This window comes from Lepisosteus platostomus, chromosome 17 (genome assembly GCF_059453375.1).
Source record: "Lepisosteus platostomus isolate fLepPlt1 chromosome 17, fLepPlt1.hap1, whole genome shotgun sequence".
Taxonomy (NCBI): domain Eukaryota; kingdom Metazoa; phylum Chordata; class Actinopteri; order Semionotiformes; family Lepisosteidae; genus Lepisosteus; species Lepisosteus platostomus.
Genome location: NC_142627.1, coordinates 17879913 through 17900793, shown reverse-complemented (window position 1 = coordinate 17900793; position 20881 = coordinate 17879913). Strand labels below are relative to the sequence as shown.

General features: G+C 41.0%; 2 protein-coding genes across 5 annotated transcripts in view; one reads left to right on the top strand and one right to left on the bottom strand.

Annotated features, from left to right (window-relative positions):
* The window catches only part of srbd1 (S1 RNA binding domain 1), an 86206-nt gene extending 75310 nt beyond the window's left edge, over positions 1-10896 (bottom strand). Inside the window, exons 1-6 of one of the 4 annotated variants that reach the window (XM_088610211.1) lie at positions 10878-10896; positions 4951-5024; positions 3339-3558; positions 1772-2104; positions 1048-1214; positions 769-886 (exon numbers count right to left, since the gene is read on the bottom strand). In XM_088610211.1, coding sequence (XP_088466337.1) covers positions 769-886; positions 1048-1214; positions 1772-2104; positions 3339-3558; positions 4951-5024 — 912 coding nt within the window. In that variant the 5' untranslated portion in view covers positions 10878-10896. Of the gene's footprint in view, positions 1-768; positions 887-1047; positions 1215-1771; positions 2105-3338; positions 3559-4950; positions 5025-6860; positions 7637-9234; positions 9381-10722; positions 10743-10877 lie in introns of those variants that run through there. The other 3 variants (XM_088610210.1, XM_088610207.1, XM_088610209.1) reach the window with 3 other exon arrangements.
* Positions 9486-20881, top strand: part of LOC148646280 (protein kinase C epsilon type) — a 130204-nt gene continuing 118808 nt past the window's right edge. Inside the window, exon 1 of the mRNA XM_088610212.1 lies at positions 9486-10617. Within this exon, the coding sequence (XP_088466338.1) occupies positions 10270-10617 (348 nt within the window). The 5' untranslated portion in view covers positions 9486-10269. The remainder of the gene's footprint in view (positions 10618-20881) is intronic.

Here is a 20881-nt window from a genome sequence, read left to right as displayed (position 1 = left end):
GGATAGTCTCCATGCAAGCTGCGGAAAGAGGTGTACAGACTTTCACCAGAAGACAGCCTGGAAACAGCTGACCGGTGAAACAGCAGCATGTGTCTATGTGGTGTCCACAATGCATACCACAGCTTGCAAACTATAGAGCCTCTTCATATTGGATATGCCATAGGTGAAGCCACACAGTCGGATATGGCTAAATCATTATGTGCCATAGCATTCTAATTTTTAGAAATATTTCTTTTCAAAAACTGCCCAATTCTACGCATGATGTACACCTATTAAAAGCTTACATTTTAATTTCTAAAGTGATTTGTTCACTTATCAACAGCCCATATATGATATATTTTAATTCTATAAGATGGCAAAATGAACCGGTAACTTTTGCAAGAGAAAGCTGGATGTGGACAGCACATAGGCCTACTGCCATACTAAAACTGATCATTGCTCATAACCCCCTTGAGCAATTCTCTTTGTTTTAGGAAATTCTGCTTCATGCCAAATCTGACTACTGTGGAAGGCAGAAGTTTTTTGGTCATCAGGCTAACCTGGAAATGCCTGTCTAGACAGACACTGTGAACAGTGACTCAAAAACAACCCCCTTGATTCACAGTATGCCAAATTCTAAATCTTACTTTTGGACAGGTGTGGATATTATTTTCATCTGGCAAAAGGATATTCTTCCTCTAGTGCAGCAATCTGCATTGATCATTATGATTGCAGAATGGTCAGGGTTTATGAAGACTGTTGATCATTTAACAGAGCCACTTCACTCACCACATGATCTAGCTCATCTGTGGTTTTACAGTTTCTCACAACTTCTTCCAGACTGCTGCTTAGAACTCCCTCCTTCTTCAGAGCCTGTGTGATAGAGTGAGCTTTCTTTGCAACGTGTCTTAAAAGAAAAAAGCAAAATGAAAGATTTTAGTCAGATTTCTTTTTTTAATTTAGGACATTTTTGTCAAAAGAACACCTGCAGTTCTGCACGTTTCTCTTAATTACCCAAAATAATTCCCAGCCCAGACCCTCAAGAAACTCATGACTGTCATAGCTTACCGCAGCTCCTCCAAAACCAGCTGAACATCTCTGACTGCGTCCGCATCCATGTGGTTGATCATCTCCTTCCTGTAGCGGACAATGAAGGGGATGGTGTTCTCTTCATTGAAGAGAGACACAATATTGGCACACACCCATTCTTCCACCACAGTCATCTCCGAGAGAACCTGTACACCGCAAGCACAACACAGCATCTCAACAAACAGTCTCTTTCAAGGGCCAGCTGCAAGTTCACAATGCCATAATCATAGCCTTACTGCCTCAATCATAGGTTTTATGGAAAAACTATTACTCTAGCAATAAGCCTTCCATTTTAAGAGATGGAATATTTCAGGACACAGACAAAAGGTACTGAATCTATGTGATTAAAAAAATAAGTACCCCTTTGCTTAAAACATAAACATAAAGTGGATGTGCATTTAAAACTGAGATCAGGAAGCACTTCTTTATGCAAGGGGTTGTAAATAGAACATGTTACCCAATCAAGTTGTAGAAGCAGATACCATGTCTGCTTTCAAGAATCACCTGGATGACTCTTGAGTCAAATCATTCCAAACAGATGTAGATGGATTAAATAACCTCCTTTCATTTCAAACCATTATTTCCCATAATGGAGAATAGATAATAGATATCTAGACAATGGAAAAACTATAACCAGAGTGTTAGCAATCTGTGTATTCTTTTACAGGACAGTGCAAACAACTTTATCAGATCATAAACATACCTTCACTATATCCCAATTCATCTGCAGATCCTCCACTTGGCCTTTTCTCTGAACGGGATGTTTTACAGGTTTTCCCTGAGGACAGTCGCTGGTTTTGATCTTCTTCACGGCGGGCTCGTTGAAAGTGTAATCCTCCTCTGGCGGCTCCTCCTTCTTCATCCTGGGCAGGTGGTGACTCGAGGAGGGCTCCTCTGAGGGATATCCCAAAGGGGGCACTGGCTCTCCCTGCTGCTCCGTCCCCTGTCCTGCTGTAGTCTTATCCTCTCTGTCCCCAGTGCTCCCCAGCTGCTTGGTGTCATTGCAGAGCCCATCCGCCGCAGGGAATGACAGCCTCTGTAATAATGGAGGAGAATTCATAACTCAGCTGCAGACGAAAGGGGCAGAACTCTGCTTTGCAGGGTAAGCAGATGTTTAGATAACTGTGATCAGGCTACAGGATTCTGTAAGAATTCTAAAGAATATAGCGTTTTTCTGGACACTCCCTTCCACCACCACCAATGTGCAGCCCCACCTGGATGATGCAACGGCAGCCATAGTGCACCAGAACACTTCCCACACATCAGCTCTCAGTGGGGAGAACAGAGTGATGAAGCCAATTCATAGATGGAGATTATTAGGAGGCCATGATTGGTAAAGGCCAATGGGAAATTTGGCCAGGACGACAGGGTAACACCCCTACTCTTTTTGAGAAACACCCTGGGATTTTTAGTTGGGACCTCAGTTTTACGAAGTCCAAAGGACAATGCCTTTTTATAGTATAGTGACCCCGTCACTATACTGGGACATTAGGACCCACACAGACTGTGGGGTGAGCGCCCCCTACTGGCCCCACTAACACCTCTTCCAGCACCAGCCTTAGTTTTTCCCAGCAGGTCTCCCATCCAGGTACTGACCAGGCTCACACCTGCTGAGCTTCAGTGGGCTGCCAGTTGTGAGTTGCAGCTGCAAGTAAGAGGACTAACTCTACATATAGAAAGGGCGCCACACTACTCAGCAACCAACAGGCGTCTAGTGGACAATTTAATGTTTTTTACTTTTAGCCACCATTTAAAAAGAATACTACACATTCTATTAAATTATTCAGGAGCACATGTTTCTGAATTATGATCATTGCTGGTTCACTATGCCCTGACATCATCAGCCACCTTTCCTCCCCCAAAACTACCAGAGCTTTGAAGGCAGCTCAATTATACCTCTGGCTAAAATCAGACACCTCGAACAACTGAGACTCACACCAGCAGCAGAGGCTAATTCTGTGACACTTTAGAAAGGTGAATCCTGACAAACTTTTAAAAATGACAACTTTTAATTCTACTTGCTATGGAGTACCACTAATTATTGCTGATTCTTTACAGTTTCCTGAAGGAACCATTTTCAAACTCCATAGCTATTTCGTTCACTTCAAAGGGCGGACTAGATGGCGAGCCACTGAACACCCACAAAGCAAAATTAACCCATCATCTGTAGCTCAGCCCATCTTTTGTTTAATGTCTTTTATCTGCATTCTAGTAAGAGTTTTTATTGTGTCTTGATACATTTTCATTTCACTCCAGATTTTTTCTCCCACCTCTTCTTTCACTTTCACCTCCTCAGCCAGGGCTAAATTCTGCTTTTTTGTCCTTGGAGCTCTTTGCTTTTTCTCGGCTGTCTTCCTGGGGGGTTTCTGTTTAGGCACCCGTGGTTTGGAAGCCTTTTTCACGGCAGGCTTCGCTTTCTTTTCTTTCGCCTTGCTCTGCGGTTGCCATTCATCTTCTTCTTCTTCACTCTCTTCTTCAGGTTCCGAAGAGCTACAGTAAGAATATAAAAGAGACAGCAGACTATCACTGGATTTTAAGCTGATAAAGACCCGTTTTAAACTAGCTGAGTGGGGATAATATATTGCGATGTTCTTACACCGCACAAGGCTGCTGCTGGTGTTTCATTCTGATCACAGCTGATTGATCTGAACTTCTATCTCACATAATTTGGTCGCCTTTTTCTGTTAATGTATTTTAAATATATTTGATATGTATTAAAATGTACATCTGCATAGCTATTCAGACGTTTTGCATAGTCTTTATAATGGATAAATACAATTTTGGATGTTGAGTCCTGGGTTCAGTTCTTGGCTGGGACACTGTCTGTGCGGAGTCTGCATGTTCTCCTATATTGGCATAGTTTTTTCTCCCGCATTCCAGAGACATGTTGGCTAGGTTAACTGGTATCACCAAAACTGTGCCCGTGCGCTTGTGTAAGCAAGCCCTGGCATCTGCAAGAAGGTCGAGGATTGCATGACCCCTGCCAGGCTTACTGGATGGACGATAAAAATAAAGTCACGACCTCGTGGATTGTTATAGACCAAAAATTATAGTGCAGGATGGCCGAGCTAACAATTTGAGCTAAAAATAAAAAAGAGAAGAATAAATACCCTGGGTGATGAGGTATTGTTTTAATTCATCTTGCAAGAGGAATGCAAGAATGCCATGTGGAGAGCTGAAATGAGAACTACATTGCTGCTTCAGGTTATGAAATGGTTTTCAGATGACCGCAGAATGCACGATAGAAGAACTACTGTATCAGGGAAAAGTCGCACCGTTGAGTGGAAGAATCATTTCTGCTCTTTTCCAAATAATGACAAAAATGAAAATCCAGGCATAGGTATTAATGCTACCAGTATATTACAGTTTTTTTTCCTAGTATAATGCCTGCACTAAAAAAGACAACAGTAAATAAGAAACATTTGCATAAATGTATTTATAACGTTGATAAAATCAAAATAAAGTTTACAGTTAATAAAAAATTGCTCTTACAAAATACTATTATTGTAGTTATTATTTATTCTTGTTATACTATTTTTTTATTATTATATAAAAACATTTTAACCACTGATATGATGACAAAAATTAAACTTAAGGAGCTTAGCCTGGAGCTCAAACAGTTCTGGAAGCAGAGTGTATTTCTAGGTATTAGAGAGTATGATATTATCTCAATTGTTCAGATGCTTTTTTAGGAGGTATACGCACTTACTGTGTGAGTCAGAAATTTATGGCAGAAGCTTTGCAACACTGAATTCAAACTCACTAATCCACACATACCACATGCATGTCGTCGCCAGCCTGAAACTATGATGAGACTTAAGATCGATATAAACTAGTTCAATGCTAGAAAAATCACATTGTAAAACAATGATATTTACTCACAGGTTATCAGCCCCCACATCCAAATCATCTTCTCCTTGCTTTTTGCAAACCTGCACTCGAGTTCTTCTCATCATCTGTAAACCAGAAGCACAGATCAATTATTTTTTTAGTAGACTTTCATACAGTACATAGTTCATTTAAGGAGGATCATTCAGATTAGAGTGTTCATGATTCTGTTTAGTACATATGAAATGCAAAAAGAATTTGTTCCATATCAGTCTGCGCACCAAAGAAGTGACTGGGATTCAAATGAAAAGGTAGGCAGGACTCAAGCGAGTGACAACTTAAGTTCAGATCCCCTTGCAACATTTCACAAATTATATTGCCTTATCTTGCTAGCATGGCACCCACAGAGCCATGACTGTAGGCTAGACCACATAAACTGGAAAACTGTGTTGCTAACAGAAATGACAACGTAACCACAATGTAAAGGTTTCAACTATCATCCAAAGCATCAAAGTGGAGTTTTGGCATAATTTGGTTTCACTGAACAAGGTTATGCCAACAGGAATTCCCAGACTCACAACTGTATGCTGTTGGTGTTTCCTTATCATTCTAACACCCTTTCAATTCCAAGGACCACCAGTGACAACTTCCCCATTTTAAAAGATATCCCTTGCACCCTCTTCCCTGATCGCTCCATCATCTCATATTGCCACCTACGCTGCTCAGCATTCTTGTTCACAGCTCTCTTAACCGCCCAGAGCAAGCGGACCCGCTGCATCACCTGTAAATACACAGTACTGTATGTCCAATACAACACACAGCCAACGCTACTTCGGACGGTGTTGTGTCACGCCAAAGGACATCATGTATTTCCAGCAACTTTTTATACTGCATCTCATTTAGAAAGTGCCCAGACATTTATATTGGCGAGAGGGGAAGAAGACAGACGGTTACAGGGAACATGTCAGAGCTGTGAGGATCAGAGATATCTCCAAACCGATAGCTCCCCACTACCCCTGATGGCCATGATCTTTCAATCTGAACTGCATTGTAACAAATGGCTTAAGTAGTAAAGCCCCCTTATTCCTGGAGCAGTTATATACGCAATTCTTTGAACACAGAGATTTAAAGAGCTGTAACAAATATCGATGCATAAGCAATACATTAAACATCTGGTTACCATAAACATGCGTAGCAAAGAAACTTGCATTTAGCCATATAAATGAACTGAAACCAAAGCCTATTTTACAATGACCCGTAAAACGGGACTAAACGTTTTTTAAGACAGGGCCTTTAAATGGAGCAATCTGGGCAAAATACTTTTCTCAAAGATGCAACTACAGTGCCCTTTACTGGGTCTGAACCCAGGTTCGGAGTCATAACTACTACTCTACAGTACAATGCTGCTGTGACGAATATCCTCCCAGCAGTGACTGCAATGTTTGTGCTATCTTCTAGTCGTTTACATTACGGGCTTTGTTTTAAAGCACGTCTACGTGCATTTCACTAGTCGTTGAGACCATGAAGGCTGCAATGAAGCACTCATTGACCGATCAGCTTTTACCACTTCAAAGCTCTCTGCGTAATAGCCCCCGAGGGTTTAAAGAAAGAACGCGAGGTTACCCATTCAAATAAACAAAATAAGCATCCTCAAGTCAGGGGCAAACATAAATCCAGCCGGCTACGTGGCATACGGGGCTGTGTACTGGAATAATAACGGTACGCTTAACCCCGCCAGTCTTGAGATTTATAACGTGCAACACAACAGCGTCCAAACGTTTTCTGACAGCGGGTTGATAATGCAGCGGAGCACATCCAGCGTCCGAATTCAAGGCGTTCACGGGAGGGGGGAAAGTTAATAGACATGACAGATTTCTTTTCCAGTGCAAAATAATCGGCATTTGTGGAATAAACAGGCTGTTAACTTAATTAAAACCATACCAGGGGCATACTATTTTACTCACTTTTACTGTAATCCAGCAATGCGCCGTTTAGGTAGAGTACACAGAGCGATCTACACGCGGAAAACCATTCAAACCCGAGCCAGACAGCCATCCCCTTCCGCAAACAGAGGAAAGGGTTTCTTCCAACTGTATTCAGCTTAAACTTCACCTATCTTACCACGATGTCTCTGTGCCGTGAAACATTTGTCTTTGTATTTTTTAAATGTATTTAAGCATTTTGACACATTTTAACGAACAATTCCGGACACCGTTGACGGAAGAAAAACGATTTTCCCAAAGAGATCAACCGAAACTCAGTTTTTCGAATGGTTCGCTCCAAGGGAGACCCTTCTCCGTTTAAAGGGCCAGAAGCAGTTTCCTTTGCCGCAGAAAAAGTCATGAAAAAGAAACATCACAAAGAGTGACAAAGAAACGGTGTATAAAATGAAACTGTAAAACTGTAAAAGAGTGTTTAAAAATCATTTGGATCAGGACACTTGGGGCAAATCAATCCGTTTCGGCTGCGAAGAAAAGGATCGTTGATTTTGGTAATCCATGATTATGACAGCAGCAACTTGAATTTCAATTAGAAACGATTAGATTGGCAATTTAGTTTTCACATCATCTCCCATCCATGCATGTATTGTTTTTTTAACATGAAAGGGGCGCTGTACTAAGCTTAGTTAAACTTTTTACGCTTCTGAACGGATGCTTTAGCAGACTTACAGTGATTTCCAACTATACGTAGACTAGTCTAATCAAACAAGATTTGATTCAAACTCACTTCTCCTGCCGCTAAAACCTACTTATTTAATCATATTATACTGTAAATCAATAATGAAAGTGAAACAGAATACGTTAGATTTTGGTGGCATTACAAATGCTCCAGTATTTAATATCTAAATACAACAATTTAATGGACATTAAAAACTTGAAAGATGTGAATTACATGGTAATATTAGGTCGTGGATTTAATGTATGTTTTGTACAAATACTGTACAGGTATTAGCACAGAAGGTAGAGGCGTCAGAAAATGATGAGTGATGAGATGGTAAGGTGATTAAAATGTTTTCATAACGGAAAAGAAGCTGTGGGCCGTAAGAAATAACGGTGCCATCACAGAAATGAAATAATATAAAATAATTCACCATAACAGATTAATCTAAAAAGTACAAATATTTTGGTAAAACAAGTTTTAAAAACACAACTTAAATATGTAGAACATAACCACGTTACACCTATTTGCTGTTTGTTCTTAAAACAAATATTGCTTTTATAGAATAAACGCAAGAACATACATGGTAACTTTTGGACAAGAAAATAAAATATGATTGATGCACCCAGGTACTACGCGCAGGGTAAAACAAGTTTTAAAAACACAACTTAAATAAATATATAGAACATAACCACATATTACACCTATTTGCTGTTTGTTATTAAAACAAATATTGCTTTTATAGAATAAACGCAGGAACATACATGGTAACATTTGCACAAGAAAATAAAATATTATTGATGCAACCAGGTACTACGCGAAGGGAAAATTTCCACTTGCTCCGTCTGTGAACACCGCAAGTTATTCTTTAACAAGACAGACTACCTACACAGGATGGCGCCAGAACTCAATTTAGATCCCCAGAATAAATACTGTACTGGAAACGGTGATACATTTTGGATTTCTTACGCAAAAAGATGTGAAACGTATACATTGCCTCTTTTAATTTGATTCATTATATTAATTCATTAGAAAAAGAGTTATGTCAGCTAAGGAGCAAGATTATCGCTCCCGAAAAATGATCCAGTATTAAGGTACCACCTGTAAACCAATAGTTTTGCAATAGTAAAACACACTATTTAAAAAAAATCTAACTGGATTCTATCATAAATAAACACAACAAACCGAGCACTTGAAAGGACTCCTGATTCGTTCAATTTAATAATACGCAAGTTAAATTGCTCGTAATATTCAGATTGGATTTATTTCTTTCAAAATGTACGGTATATTCTGTATTCTTCATCACAGTTATGTCCGAAAGGGGGTTTACAAAGAAAAGGTCATTAAAAGAAATTTTAAAAAAATATATTTCTCGTGTGTCTTTACTGGGCGTCGTATCTCTATTTTTTTTCTAAGCAGTTATTTCTGTAAAAAAGAACAGGAAGCTATGCTTATTCTTGCCCGGAAACTTCACTAGCGCAAAAAGTGGATTGCAATAGCATATTACTTTTAACAATGATGCTAGCAATCTTTAAGGGTTGTTTTGCAGCGTGTCTGTGTAGCTGTTGGTGCCGTAACCGCAAAAAAAAACAAAAACAAACAACAAATCCGCAATTGCATTTTGGAGCAAGAGAGGTGCCCGATTCCTCTCGAGTTTACAAGAGCCCACGGCCGTCTCACCATCCCGACAGAGTGAGACGCGTTAAGCTTTCAGCGCTCACTGCTCCACAACGCAACGCAGCCTCGCCACTCCCCCGCTCGTGGGGGATGAAAGCCTGTTCAATCGCGTTCACATCCCGGATCCCATCCCGACCCCGTCGCGAAGCGCAGACTGCTTGACAGTCCCCTTGTGCTCCAGCTTGCCTGCACTCCCCCATCTGGTACAGAAGAGGCTCGGCGCGGCTCTGAGAAACTGACGTGTTTTGCGCATTTCCTGCATTAGCGTTATAGAAAAAAAAAGGAGGTACTGTGGGTTGCAGGAAACCGACAGCAGCAACAGCAAGAGAGCAGCCTGAGAGCTGCAGAAGCACACAGACCCGAAAAACCACAAACCAGGGGCTGCTACTATGAATTTTTAAAGGGTATCCACAGCCAGAGGTCAAGAAAGACGTCCCAATGTGCCGTGAGCAAACTGGATCCCTTTCCTCTCCCTCTGATAAGAGGAAAACGAATACTTTAGACCCCAAGCGATGCTGAAGAGCTCCTGCTTTGGTTTATTTTTCTCAAGGGCTGTGAAAGAAGAGATTGGGTGTTTTGCTCCATGGTAGTATTTCTTTTTCTGTTGTGTTTGTGTGTTTAACACAGGAGGATCCACAGCAAAAGCACGCTGTTCTGAAGGAAGGAAATCCCTTTTTTTCCCCCAGCTACCAAATGTTTGTTTTCAACGCGAAACCAAAACGGTTGAAAAAAACAAGACAATTTACACAGGACCCGACAGGACCGTTTTTGGGAGCACTGCTTTGCATCCGATTTGTATGTGTGATAGAGTGAAACGGGACTGCTGTTTTTCCGTTATATGCAAGGCAAGATTCATACATATTCACTGGGTGTCGCACGAGCAAAAGGGAAAAAAACTGCATTCATTTGTTTCTTCTCCAGCGAAGGCAACTGATACTAAAATATATTTAATTATTTATCACCCATTGAATTGGCAAGAATTACGCATCCTTTAAAATAACTAACCAATTCCAATCGAATAGTGAAACCATCATCATCATGGTGGTTTTTAATGGGTTATTGAAGATTAAGATCTGTGAGGCTCTGGACCTTAAGCCTACTCCATGGTCACTGAGGCACGCTGTCGGACCGAGGACCCAGACATTCCTTCTGGATACCTATATAGCCTTGAACGTGGACGATTCGCGAGTGGGACAGACGTCCACCAAGCAGAAGACCAACAGCCCAGCCTGGAATGACGAGTTCGTCACCGAGGTCCGAGACGGCAGGAAAATCGAGTTGGCCGTCTTTCACGATGCACCTATTGGATACGATGATTTTGTGGCTAACTGCATTATCCAGTTTGAGGACCTGCTGCAAAACGGCAGCCGGCACTTCGAGGACTGGGTATGTTTTATCGAAGTTTCAGTGCTTTTGATTGGAGATACATTCTTCCTTCACTGTTTAGCGTACACCATTGTATTTACATGTATTTTTCTCTTCAATTCCTACCTGAAACTCAGGGTAGTTCTGTAAATCGTGTGATCAACCTGCTGTGTATGGCCATGGCACCACCAACTGTAAGACGTGCTCGTCTTTGTTAACTTTATATTTGCTCATAACACTCAGTTTGAGAATAATAGTTGACTGTCAGGAATGCGCCCCACCTTTCATCCACAAAAGTATTTTGTCTTTCAGGGCACTTTCCTGGAAACGTTGTTATTCTCTTTAAACGACATATTTGCCACTAATTTCGTTGCACCCGACTGGCTGGAAGGCTTATTATAAATATTCTGTCCTCCGAAGTATGTAATTTGAACATCACCGTACTGGTCTGAGCGCACAGCAATTGTGGCGTCTTATGTAAGAACAGACACCACGCAGTCATGCGGTATTATACTTCTGATCTCACAGCAAGAGACCCAAGTATTGATGCTGATCGTAAAACTGCCAAATTGACTGTCAGACCGCCCCCTTCAAACTAATGGCCCTTTTCACAGTTGCGTAATGGGTAACGACCTTGGCAATAGAAAAGACCCAAATGGATATACAGTACAGTACACAGCTGGGGTAGCCTCTCATACACGTCCCGAAACACATCCGAACCTTAATACAACCGTGATCTGGAGAACCCAAAGTTTCCCAAGTACACAAACACCCCGCAAGACTGATGATGAATTCATGTCGTTCTGGTGAATACTAAAAAAAAAAAAGTTTTAGATCCCTTTCAATATTTCATTCATTCTAGCATTTGCTCCCCAAATCACAGTTAATCCAAAGAGGATAATTGTTTTGATTTGATAGATTTCCACTGAACTAAACATTTCGACTAAACGTTTGTTATCAGTGTGTCCAATCTGTATCAGAAATGTTCGTTTCAAGATAAGATGTGATGGCCTTGGAGTACAGTACGTTATTTACTGCAGCAGCCTCTAAACCACGCTTTTATACGCATGTTTACACACTGATAATGATACGGAGAAAAAATGAAATATGAATCTGCTTTTGTACATAGGATGGACATACAGTACCAATTAGTAAAATATAGGTTGAGTAAAGTGCCTACTGAACTAATGCACACAATGAAGAATGGGAGTGCTGCCTTGTTTAGGGTTGTGTGTTAGCTCACAACACTTGAGTACTGCCCAAAGTAATGTAAAAGCTCATGCCCAACTAATGCAGATAAGTTTGATTTTAAAGCTTCTGATTGGAATGGTGACATCATATTAAATTTAGGGCCTATTCCATAAATCATATAGTGTGGTCTCTGACCTGAGCCAAGGTACAAATAGTTACAGCGTAACGTTATGCCTTACAGACAGGCTGAGTGCATTACACCATCCTAATGGAATGATTGTTGTTTAAATGAGCACAGCGGAAGATACTATGTTAAAAGTGTCAGTCTGAGTGAAAGCATTGAAACAAAAGCAATCTGAATATACAGTATGGAATACAATCTTATCTGGTGCATCTATGAAACAAGGTCACGGTTGCTAGTGTTTATTGGACAACTGCAGATAATGCCTTATGTAGTCACAATAGGTGCAGAAACATGTTCCCAATGTGTGTTGGGTTGAAGATGACAGGAAAAACTAGTTTTGATAGTTTTAGAAATGAGGGACAGTGATAAACACTTGCTTGCCATGCAAGAGGAAAGGTGACTGAATTTATTACCGAGCTGTAAAACTAAAGCTTGACTCTCAATTTGCTTGGATTACTTTTGTTTTAATTTTTTAGTTCTGAAAAATGTGTCGAGATGATAAAAATCAGAATCTTGTATGAAGCCCGTGATAGGCTATCACGCTCGCGCTGTGCCAAGCCACAACGTGGAGAATCAGTGGGCCTATCTGCCTTGTCTAACACAGTCCCCACATGACCATTGCAGGGTGCGCCCATGGAGCCAGTTCAGACATGCCAGTTAACCATGCCAGCTTGTCTTTGGAAGGTAGGAGGAAAATAGTCCACCTGGAAGAGAACTCCAGGGTAGAATATATGCAGTCTACACACAAGCTGCCTTAGTCTAGAATTGAGCCAAGGACTCAAGCACTGCGAGGCAGCAACATTAGCCATGTCACCTTGCTGCCTCATAAAACCGAGCTTTTGCTTTTTGCTTAGGTAGTTTCGGAAGGTTTCCAGCTGTCGTATAGGGTCGAAAAATGTGGATAAAGCATTGGGCTGGAGCAAATCGCTTTGAAAGTGGCCTCATATGTTTGTTAGGCATGTGTCTGCAGTATTCATATTTCCATTTTTTTGCAGAGGAGACATATGCAGATTAATTACACCTCACTCTTGTGCAGGCTGACAGCAGGCCCATCAGGTGGAATCACGGAAGAAGGAGACCTTTTCCGACTCCTAGTGGCAGGGGGGCGCCTGTCTGTCACTGCAACCAAAGCAAGCGAGAGTTCGGCGTTCCAGTATACCCTGTCCACAGGGGTCTCACATCATCCTCTCCTTGGTTGTTTTTATCCGTCAGATGTCCACGTTTTGAAACACGTTTGTGTAGATACCAATGCTGTATTAAAATCTGATCTTAATTCTGAATTACCGTGCAGTAGAATTTAGCCCCACCGCCCCAGGGGATGGGTCGGTTTGCGGAGTTCGGGCCCGGATGGTCAGGCTGTGCTCCTTCAGAGAAAACCGTGCAGTACAGAGTGGCTTCACTAACGTTAAGTGCAGACACTCCTGCCACAGCTGCCAAGGAGCCTTAAATGGACATTATGTAATGGTGAAGTGATTCAGCAGTGGCCTTTTCTGATTCTTATTACTCAGGGTTATTGGAAATTGTAGTGCTGCTCTGACAGCGATTGTCATTTATTTGTCTTTCTTTATATCGTGGAATTGCTGTAACTTGGATGAGCCTGATCAATTAGATGATGTAAGGAACATGGAACAGGTTATTTATAGAATTGCTTCCTGGCAGTTATAGATAATATCAGTTATGGTGGTAATTATTTATTTTTTAATCCATGGAGCAATGTAAAGTACAGCACTTAAGATTTAATTTTAGAAGGAGTAACAGTCCTTCTTAATGAGATTATTTGCTTGGAAGTGTAAACATTATTACTGTGTATGACACAACATAGAAAACAATTTATGAAACAGCATTGAGAATCTGAACTGTATAAGTAACACCCACATTACTGATTTTTGGAATGAAATGCAATTCCTTTCTTTCTGCAGCAATAGTTTTTTCAATAATTAATGCCATCCACTTGATCTCTGCTATTTTGTCTTATTTTAGAATGCCATTAGCTGTTGTTTGTGGTATTAATCTGAGTTCATTTTCATCAGCGATTGAACCCTTATCAATTTCCACTATCTTACCTAATTAATTCAGTTACTGAAGTGTTAGCCTGTTGCCTTGGGACCATGTCTCTGGCCTGCCCAGAATGAATTCTTTCTTTCCCTTTTTTTTCCTGTATGAACTTCCATTGGCAAACTTAGTTGACATTTTGCTGCTTTGTCTTTCCTGGGAATAGTTGTCGGTTTTGGCAGCAAAGTCAGATCCATTCTTGCAAAAACATATCTTCAGCAGTACAACCTGAAGACAGATGCTATCTGAACTGAAGCTTCTGCACATTAAAAAAAAAAGAAAAAATAAGAAATTTGACTTTTTAATATTTGTAAAGCTTTAATGTTTTTTCTACAATAGTTGTTGTGTTTTTTCATAGAACTTGAATTAAATTTTGTATCAAAAAGGCTGCTGACTACAATTTCATTTTTGCTCTTAATTTCTAACACAAAGAGAGGAGATAGAAACACATGCTGTGGACATTCTTTGATTGCACTGCTGTCTGTCTTGAGGTATCACCTGGCGTCTCCCTGTGCTTTACTGAATTAGCCTCTGACTAGTCATTAACCTACTCTAAAAGTAGGCCAGCCTTAAGACAGGATCTGCACCAGGCCTGCTACCTCCCTGTCTGCACACCCACTCTGAAAACAGGTAACCCGGCAGAGAAATAAAACTTGGAAAAGACTTTCAATGTTCACCTCTTCCTTTCTGAAATCTGTGTGCTCTGTAGGATACTTCTCCCTCACATTCAAAGTAGAAACTCCCTTGAAATACTTAATGTTGCCCGAATTGCAAAGGCTGGTACTCTGAGATTATATCTTCATATGTTTTCCATAGTCTAGTAGCTTTAATCACTCGGCAGCTTTCTGCCACTCCTGTTGATGACTAACGTAAGACAGTTAAAATGTCAGATGCTTTATTGGCTATGGAAAAATAGCCTAGAGTCATTTGCTGCTTAATTGTACAGGGGACTGACAGATTGCCGTTTTAAACAGCTGGTTGGTGGTGCTTTTTATTTTTTGTAGTTTTCCTTGTGAATGTCACTTTCATAGCAGGTTAATACAAAGTTATATAAGAGTGGATAAACAAAACAACAACATGAAAGACAGTTTTGCAAGCAATTAGGGTAAGTAATAATTCTTCAGGTTTGAATCCTTAAAGTAGAGATATAGCCTGATGCTTTCAAAAACAGTGGCCTGATTTTCCCTTGCAGGATAAGTATTTTTCAGTTTCTCATTTACTGTGGAATTGACACTCAGCCAACAGGAGACCAACTTTTCCTGCTGTGGTTAGGGGTGATTGCTGAGGTCCAGGCTTTATGCTACCATCCTTTGTCAATCACTGTATCTCTTTGATCGTTAGGAGTTGTGTAATGTACGGTAGCCCAGCCCATGAGAACTGTTTCTTTGTGTGGTATGACTCACTGGTGCTGTCTCTACACGCTCTCAAGGAAGCTCATACGGAAGAAAAGGAATGGATGCTTTGACTCTAAATTACTATCAGTTAGCTCTTAAAGGTTGTTCACTATTAAGATATGCTTTGCATTGCCAGAGTGGAGATACAATAGAAGACACAACCTTATTTTTCATTCTTAGGAATTATTTTTTTGTTTTGCTCCTTCTGGTTTAAAAAAATGCTGTGCAAGGATCTACATATAATCTACATTAATCCAAAAACATCCTTTGAAAAAAAGCACTTCCAATTTCAAGTACAGCTCACCCTTTAAAAGCAGATCTGTGTGTGTGCTCGACAGCAGTGTGGATCTGAAATTCCATTTCAAACCTGAGTGGCACTGCCCCGGAGTTCACTGCCCTGGAGATTCTGGGAGTGGAATTTAATTGATGGAAATTGTTGTAAGAGACAAAATGCTACATCCGATTTGCAATTAAAAGGAAAAATGCCTATTTGCTTTTTAAATATTGATTTTTACATGGGAATCCATTTGGTTTAGTTAGATTGTTTACCCTGCCCAAAAATACCTTTCCATTGTACTTATGCGCAATGCAGTTCTATAATACAAGACATTGCCCTTATTTGTTTGTTTTTAATGAAAACAGAAACTGGAAGCAACAGACTGTATGAAATGCGCAGGCAATTAAACCAAAGTAGCTGCAGAGTGTGGAGGAGTACATTATTTTGCTATAAGAACAGCCAAGGTGGTCTTCCAGAGAGTAAGCTCTTGCCCACATCTGTGGGCTGTAACATCCTGCACTCTTCTGCTGTTTGAATTGTACCTGTAAGTTTGTCAGCCTCTGCATTGCCCTGTCACGTTTAATTAAGCTCCCCAGTCTGAAACAGAGGAGTTAACTGTTTATTCTGCATTGCCTCCATATTATTTCTGCTTATAAATATCATGAGCATCTACATCAGGCCCATTCAAATGCACAAGGCCAAACGAGCAGATACTGCCGTGTTTGTGTCTGGTGCTTATTGATGCATGGTGCTGACACTCGTTTATTATCCCTGTGTGAAAGCTGATCATTTTATTAAGAGAGGGCTCTAATTTTCCGCTGTCATTCCATCTGCTCTTAAAGAATGGAGAATCCTCTGGCATTCCCCAAGCAATAGTGCTCAATGAGCAGGTCATCAGAGATCAGGATTGCTGCTGTATGAAAATTCTTTTGTGTGTGCAAATTTAAGTACTTGGGTTCTCATCCAGTTCTCATGACTTTTGAAAATCCATAATTTGTTGTAACATGTAGTATTGAAAAAAACACTATTTCTAAAAACCTAAGTATGCGCGTGAAGCCAAGCAGGATTTTGCTTGCTCTTAAAGTCCTTTTACTCCCCACTCTCCTTTATTGAAGGCATATTTTGCTAATAGCCTGACTTCACTGAAGCACAAGAGTATTCCTTAGGGTCTTAGGCGATAAACACTGAAGGCAGGGTTTTGATGACAGAAGTGCTTGCGCAGGAGCAATTCCATTTATGTGCATTCATGAGAGAGTTTCTCAGACAGCTTGCTGCCAGCCTGAACTGTTTTATTGGCATGCAGTATGAGGGCAAGCTATCAACACAGCTCCTGGCGTCCCCATATCTGTCCTTGGGCGCTGTGTACTGCTGGGAAGGGAGCTGAGGATTGATTGCAGTCAGAGCTACTCTGATAGGGATGCTCTTTCATGGAGTAGATGGCTCTGACCAGAAGCTTGTTTGGCCCATTCAAGGTGTTTCAGTGTTTTTCTCAAGAGTCCAGCTTTTGATTACATTTGAAAACATGCTTGTTGGCTTTCAGTATGTCTTGTTCTTTTGGGATGTGTTGTGTTTGCCTTTTTTCCCCATTCCCCCACACCTCAATGTAGAACACCACTTTATTTTTTAATTGATCACGCTCCCTGTTTGGGATCACCAGTTGCCAATTGCCTCAGCTTACTTCTACTGCACTAGGGGAATAAGGACATTGTACTGTATGCATACTGTATATCCAGCCTTTCCACTTGTCAGAGTCTTTTAATGTCTTAATCCACAGTTCTGTAATGGAGCGTGATCACCTGTTGGAGGAGTGATATGTCTCTCACTGTCAGCACAGAAAACTCACAGATGCCTGGTGCTGTTGTGCTGATGACACTCTGGCTAATTCAAGCCTGCTCAATACTGGCTGCACTTCTTGGCCTCATGCGGCGATTGACCTATCCCACGTTCTGAACCTCATTGACTGGACTACAGGTCTCAACTTGCACTCTGAATGAGTCCCTTTACAGTACATGTTGAGCCACATGAGATTCTCTGTAGCAGCTTCAGTATCATACCAAACATTTTCCCTGAATGCAGTGAGTGGCCTAGAGTAGAGAAAACTACTGCACTCCCCACAGACCCAGAGGTATGGTTAGGAGTGGCACAAAAATGTTGAAAAGTAATACAATTGAGAAACAAATTATACAGAGGTTAATTTGAGCTTCAAAAGAATTACACAAGGAAAAAATATCATTTATATATTATGTGTCTTTTGAGCAGAGCAAATTGATAAATAACCAGTGCCACTTCTGACTCACTGAAAAGGTTGCTGGCCCTGGCAAAGCGGTGGCTCTGTGGCTCAGCATCTGCGCCTGTGCCTGGAAGGTTGCCAGTTCAAATCCTGCGGCCAGCAAAGGAATCCTGCTCCGTTGGGCCCCTGAGCAAGGCCCTTAACCCCAACTGCTCCAGGGGTGCCGTATAAATGGTTGACCCTGCGCCCCGACCCCATGCTTCTCTCTCCCTGTCTGTATGCCTGTGTGTCTCATGGAGAGCAAGCTGGGGTATGTGAAAAGACAAATTCCTAATGCAAGAAATTGTATATGGCCAATAAAGTGATCTTATCTAGGAATTTGGTGATGTGTAAAATGACCACTGGCTCTGCAGGTGGACTTGTCACTGTGTTACATTTTCTCATAGGCACGTGCAGGCATTGTTGCAGAAGAGTAAAGTCTCAAAAACACAGCTGGTGATGTGTATCTCCCTTGCAATCTCTCTTCGAAGTAGGACAGACCAAATTATTGCTGAATCAGCACATAAACATAACCAGGCTTTCCAAAAGCTCAAAACACATGTGTGCTGGCGAGCATTCTGAGTGTAGCCTTTGCGATCTGCAGCCTTTGCACTGAGTACTTCAATCTGTCCAGGTGTTGTTTGTGTGTGCAGAGTGGGTCACTCTGAAGCCATGAATGGGGGCTGGTCTGGTCTCGGTGACGCAGTGAGAGAACTCTCCCGTGCAGGACCATCACTGGAAGGACCACCTCTCTGCTGCCAGCCCAGTGCAGTGGTCAGGAAAGTGTGGGTGGAAGCTGAAAACAATGTTTAACCACCCGATCATTTCAGATACTGTAACGAGTCGCTAAAGCACTAACCGCAAAGCCATTAAGATCATCACAGTAACACTTTGGTAAGTTTTCAGAGGTTGACTGCGAATATTTTTTTTTTCTTCCTTTTCATGTTTTGTGACAGCAAAGTGAAAGACGGGCCAGTTGACCCTTGGTTGCCTTCTGTGGTGATGGTTAGCAGATATTAGAAGAAACTTTTCTATCTGATTAGTCACCAGTCTTTTACTTGGAGAGCTTTAAAAAGTACAGTGTTGTTTGCATTATTAAAGCTGGTGTCTTGGACATTCATAAGTGATTAAAATGCACTAATTGTATCTTATGATAACTTGTGCTTAATGTCAGGCGATCTGAGATGAACATAATAGTGGGTTTTACACTGACAGGTTTCAGTGTTCATTATCTCATTTTTTATTTCAGAACTCATATGTTACACCTTACTGTATCACTAGTTATAAGAAGCTAGAAGATGAAGTCCAATGTGCAACAGAGATAGAAGGAGCTGGTTGTCTAGTTAGAGAGGACATTTCATTCTGTGAAAAAGAACTGTTTCTTCAGGTCGCTGGAGGCAAATTAGCTACTCCTGGAGTGGGAAGAAATTCCCCAAGAGTAATTCAGTCTGATCCATTTTGTTCTCAGGTTGCAGCTGAATTGCCAAAAAGTTCCCATGGAAGCAGTCTTTCTGCAGGTTTTGCAGCAGACTGAGGCAAGCAGGTTTCTCTGGAAGTCTCGCTGTAGGTCTTTTTCAGTGAAAAGCTGGCGAGACTGAGGAGGTGACAGAGGAGATCCAGTTGGCTTCTTTTGTACGGCTGGTGTCTCTAAATGCGTTCTACAGAAGTAGGTCTAACATCCCTCAATATTTCTGCTGTGTCGTCCAGGTTTGGCGTAATAACTGTCTCTGGGCTGCACTCCATGTAGAGTGGAGGCAGTGTCCCTTTTTGATGGTGCCCAAGTCTAGCAGGAAAAGTCCAAGATCTGACCCTCACGATTCTTGTTTGCTTCCAGCCAGATTCATGTTAACCCCTGAGCAAACCACCTGGCGTGTTTTTTGTCATGCTGTCATTGCTGATCTTTTAAATTTGGTAATACTGTGAAACTACGCTGTTTTTTTGTGCTGCTGACTCTCTCATTGTAAACCTTTTTAACACTGTTTTACAGTTTTTCCAAATCAAATTAAGTAAAGTTGGAAATTAAGTAAATGGAAATTGTCTTAAATGTGTTCCTGACTGTACTTTATTGGTGACTGGAGACTGTTATGCCCGCCAAAAGTGTAAACATAATGTTGTATTAATTAGAGATGTGAGGCTTTATCATTCTGACAGTTTTGTACACCTGAATTAGTATCCTGTTGTACTCATCTTCCTGTCTTGTGGCCCTTTTCCGGATTGCTCAGAGAAGCGAGCTCTGGAGAAGTCATCCACTGATTTAGAGCCTTTGTAGTAGGTATTATTTGTCCTGCCCAAATTGCCCTTCACATTAATTGAAATTCTGCAAAAAGGGGCAAAAGGTGAAGCACTCTTTGTGGAAGTGTTATCACTCCAATGATTTGTGCTGTCAAAGTCTGCTTAAAGCATGCTCAGTAGAATGAAACTGTTTCTCTCTGAATTGAGATGCAAATCATTAAATTGGCAGACTTTCTTCATGCCCCTAAGGAGAGAGTTGGAGTTTATATGATGTGAATGTAATACTGGGTACTTGATTTATGACATATACTGCAGTACTGAAAATGTTAGGAAGATGTAATATTATTAGTAGTAATCTCCTTAAAATAAATGAAATAGAATTCTTTTCATATCTTGTGCACTTTAATATGCTTTTTCTGTACTTGAAAGGGCTAACCTTTCTTTTCAGATCTATTTGGATTACCTTGCACCGTTTCCATGCATAAGTTTAAATGTTCTCCGCACTTCTACATGTTTGATTGGTCTTTCATGTGCTTGGTTCCAGTCAGTTCGCCCAGCACTGAAAAACCAAAGGGTTCAGGTTCAGTTCAGGTATTTTCAAAAATTGGCAGCCAAGTGGAGATGTTCAAAAGCATGGAAACTAAAGAGAGGGGATCATGGTCAGAGCACAAGCCCAAGACACATGA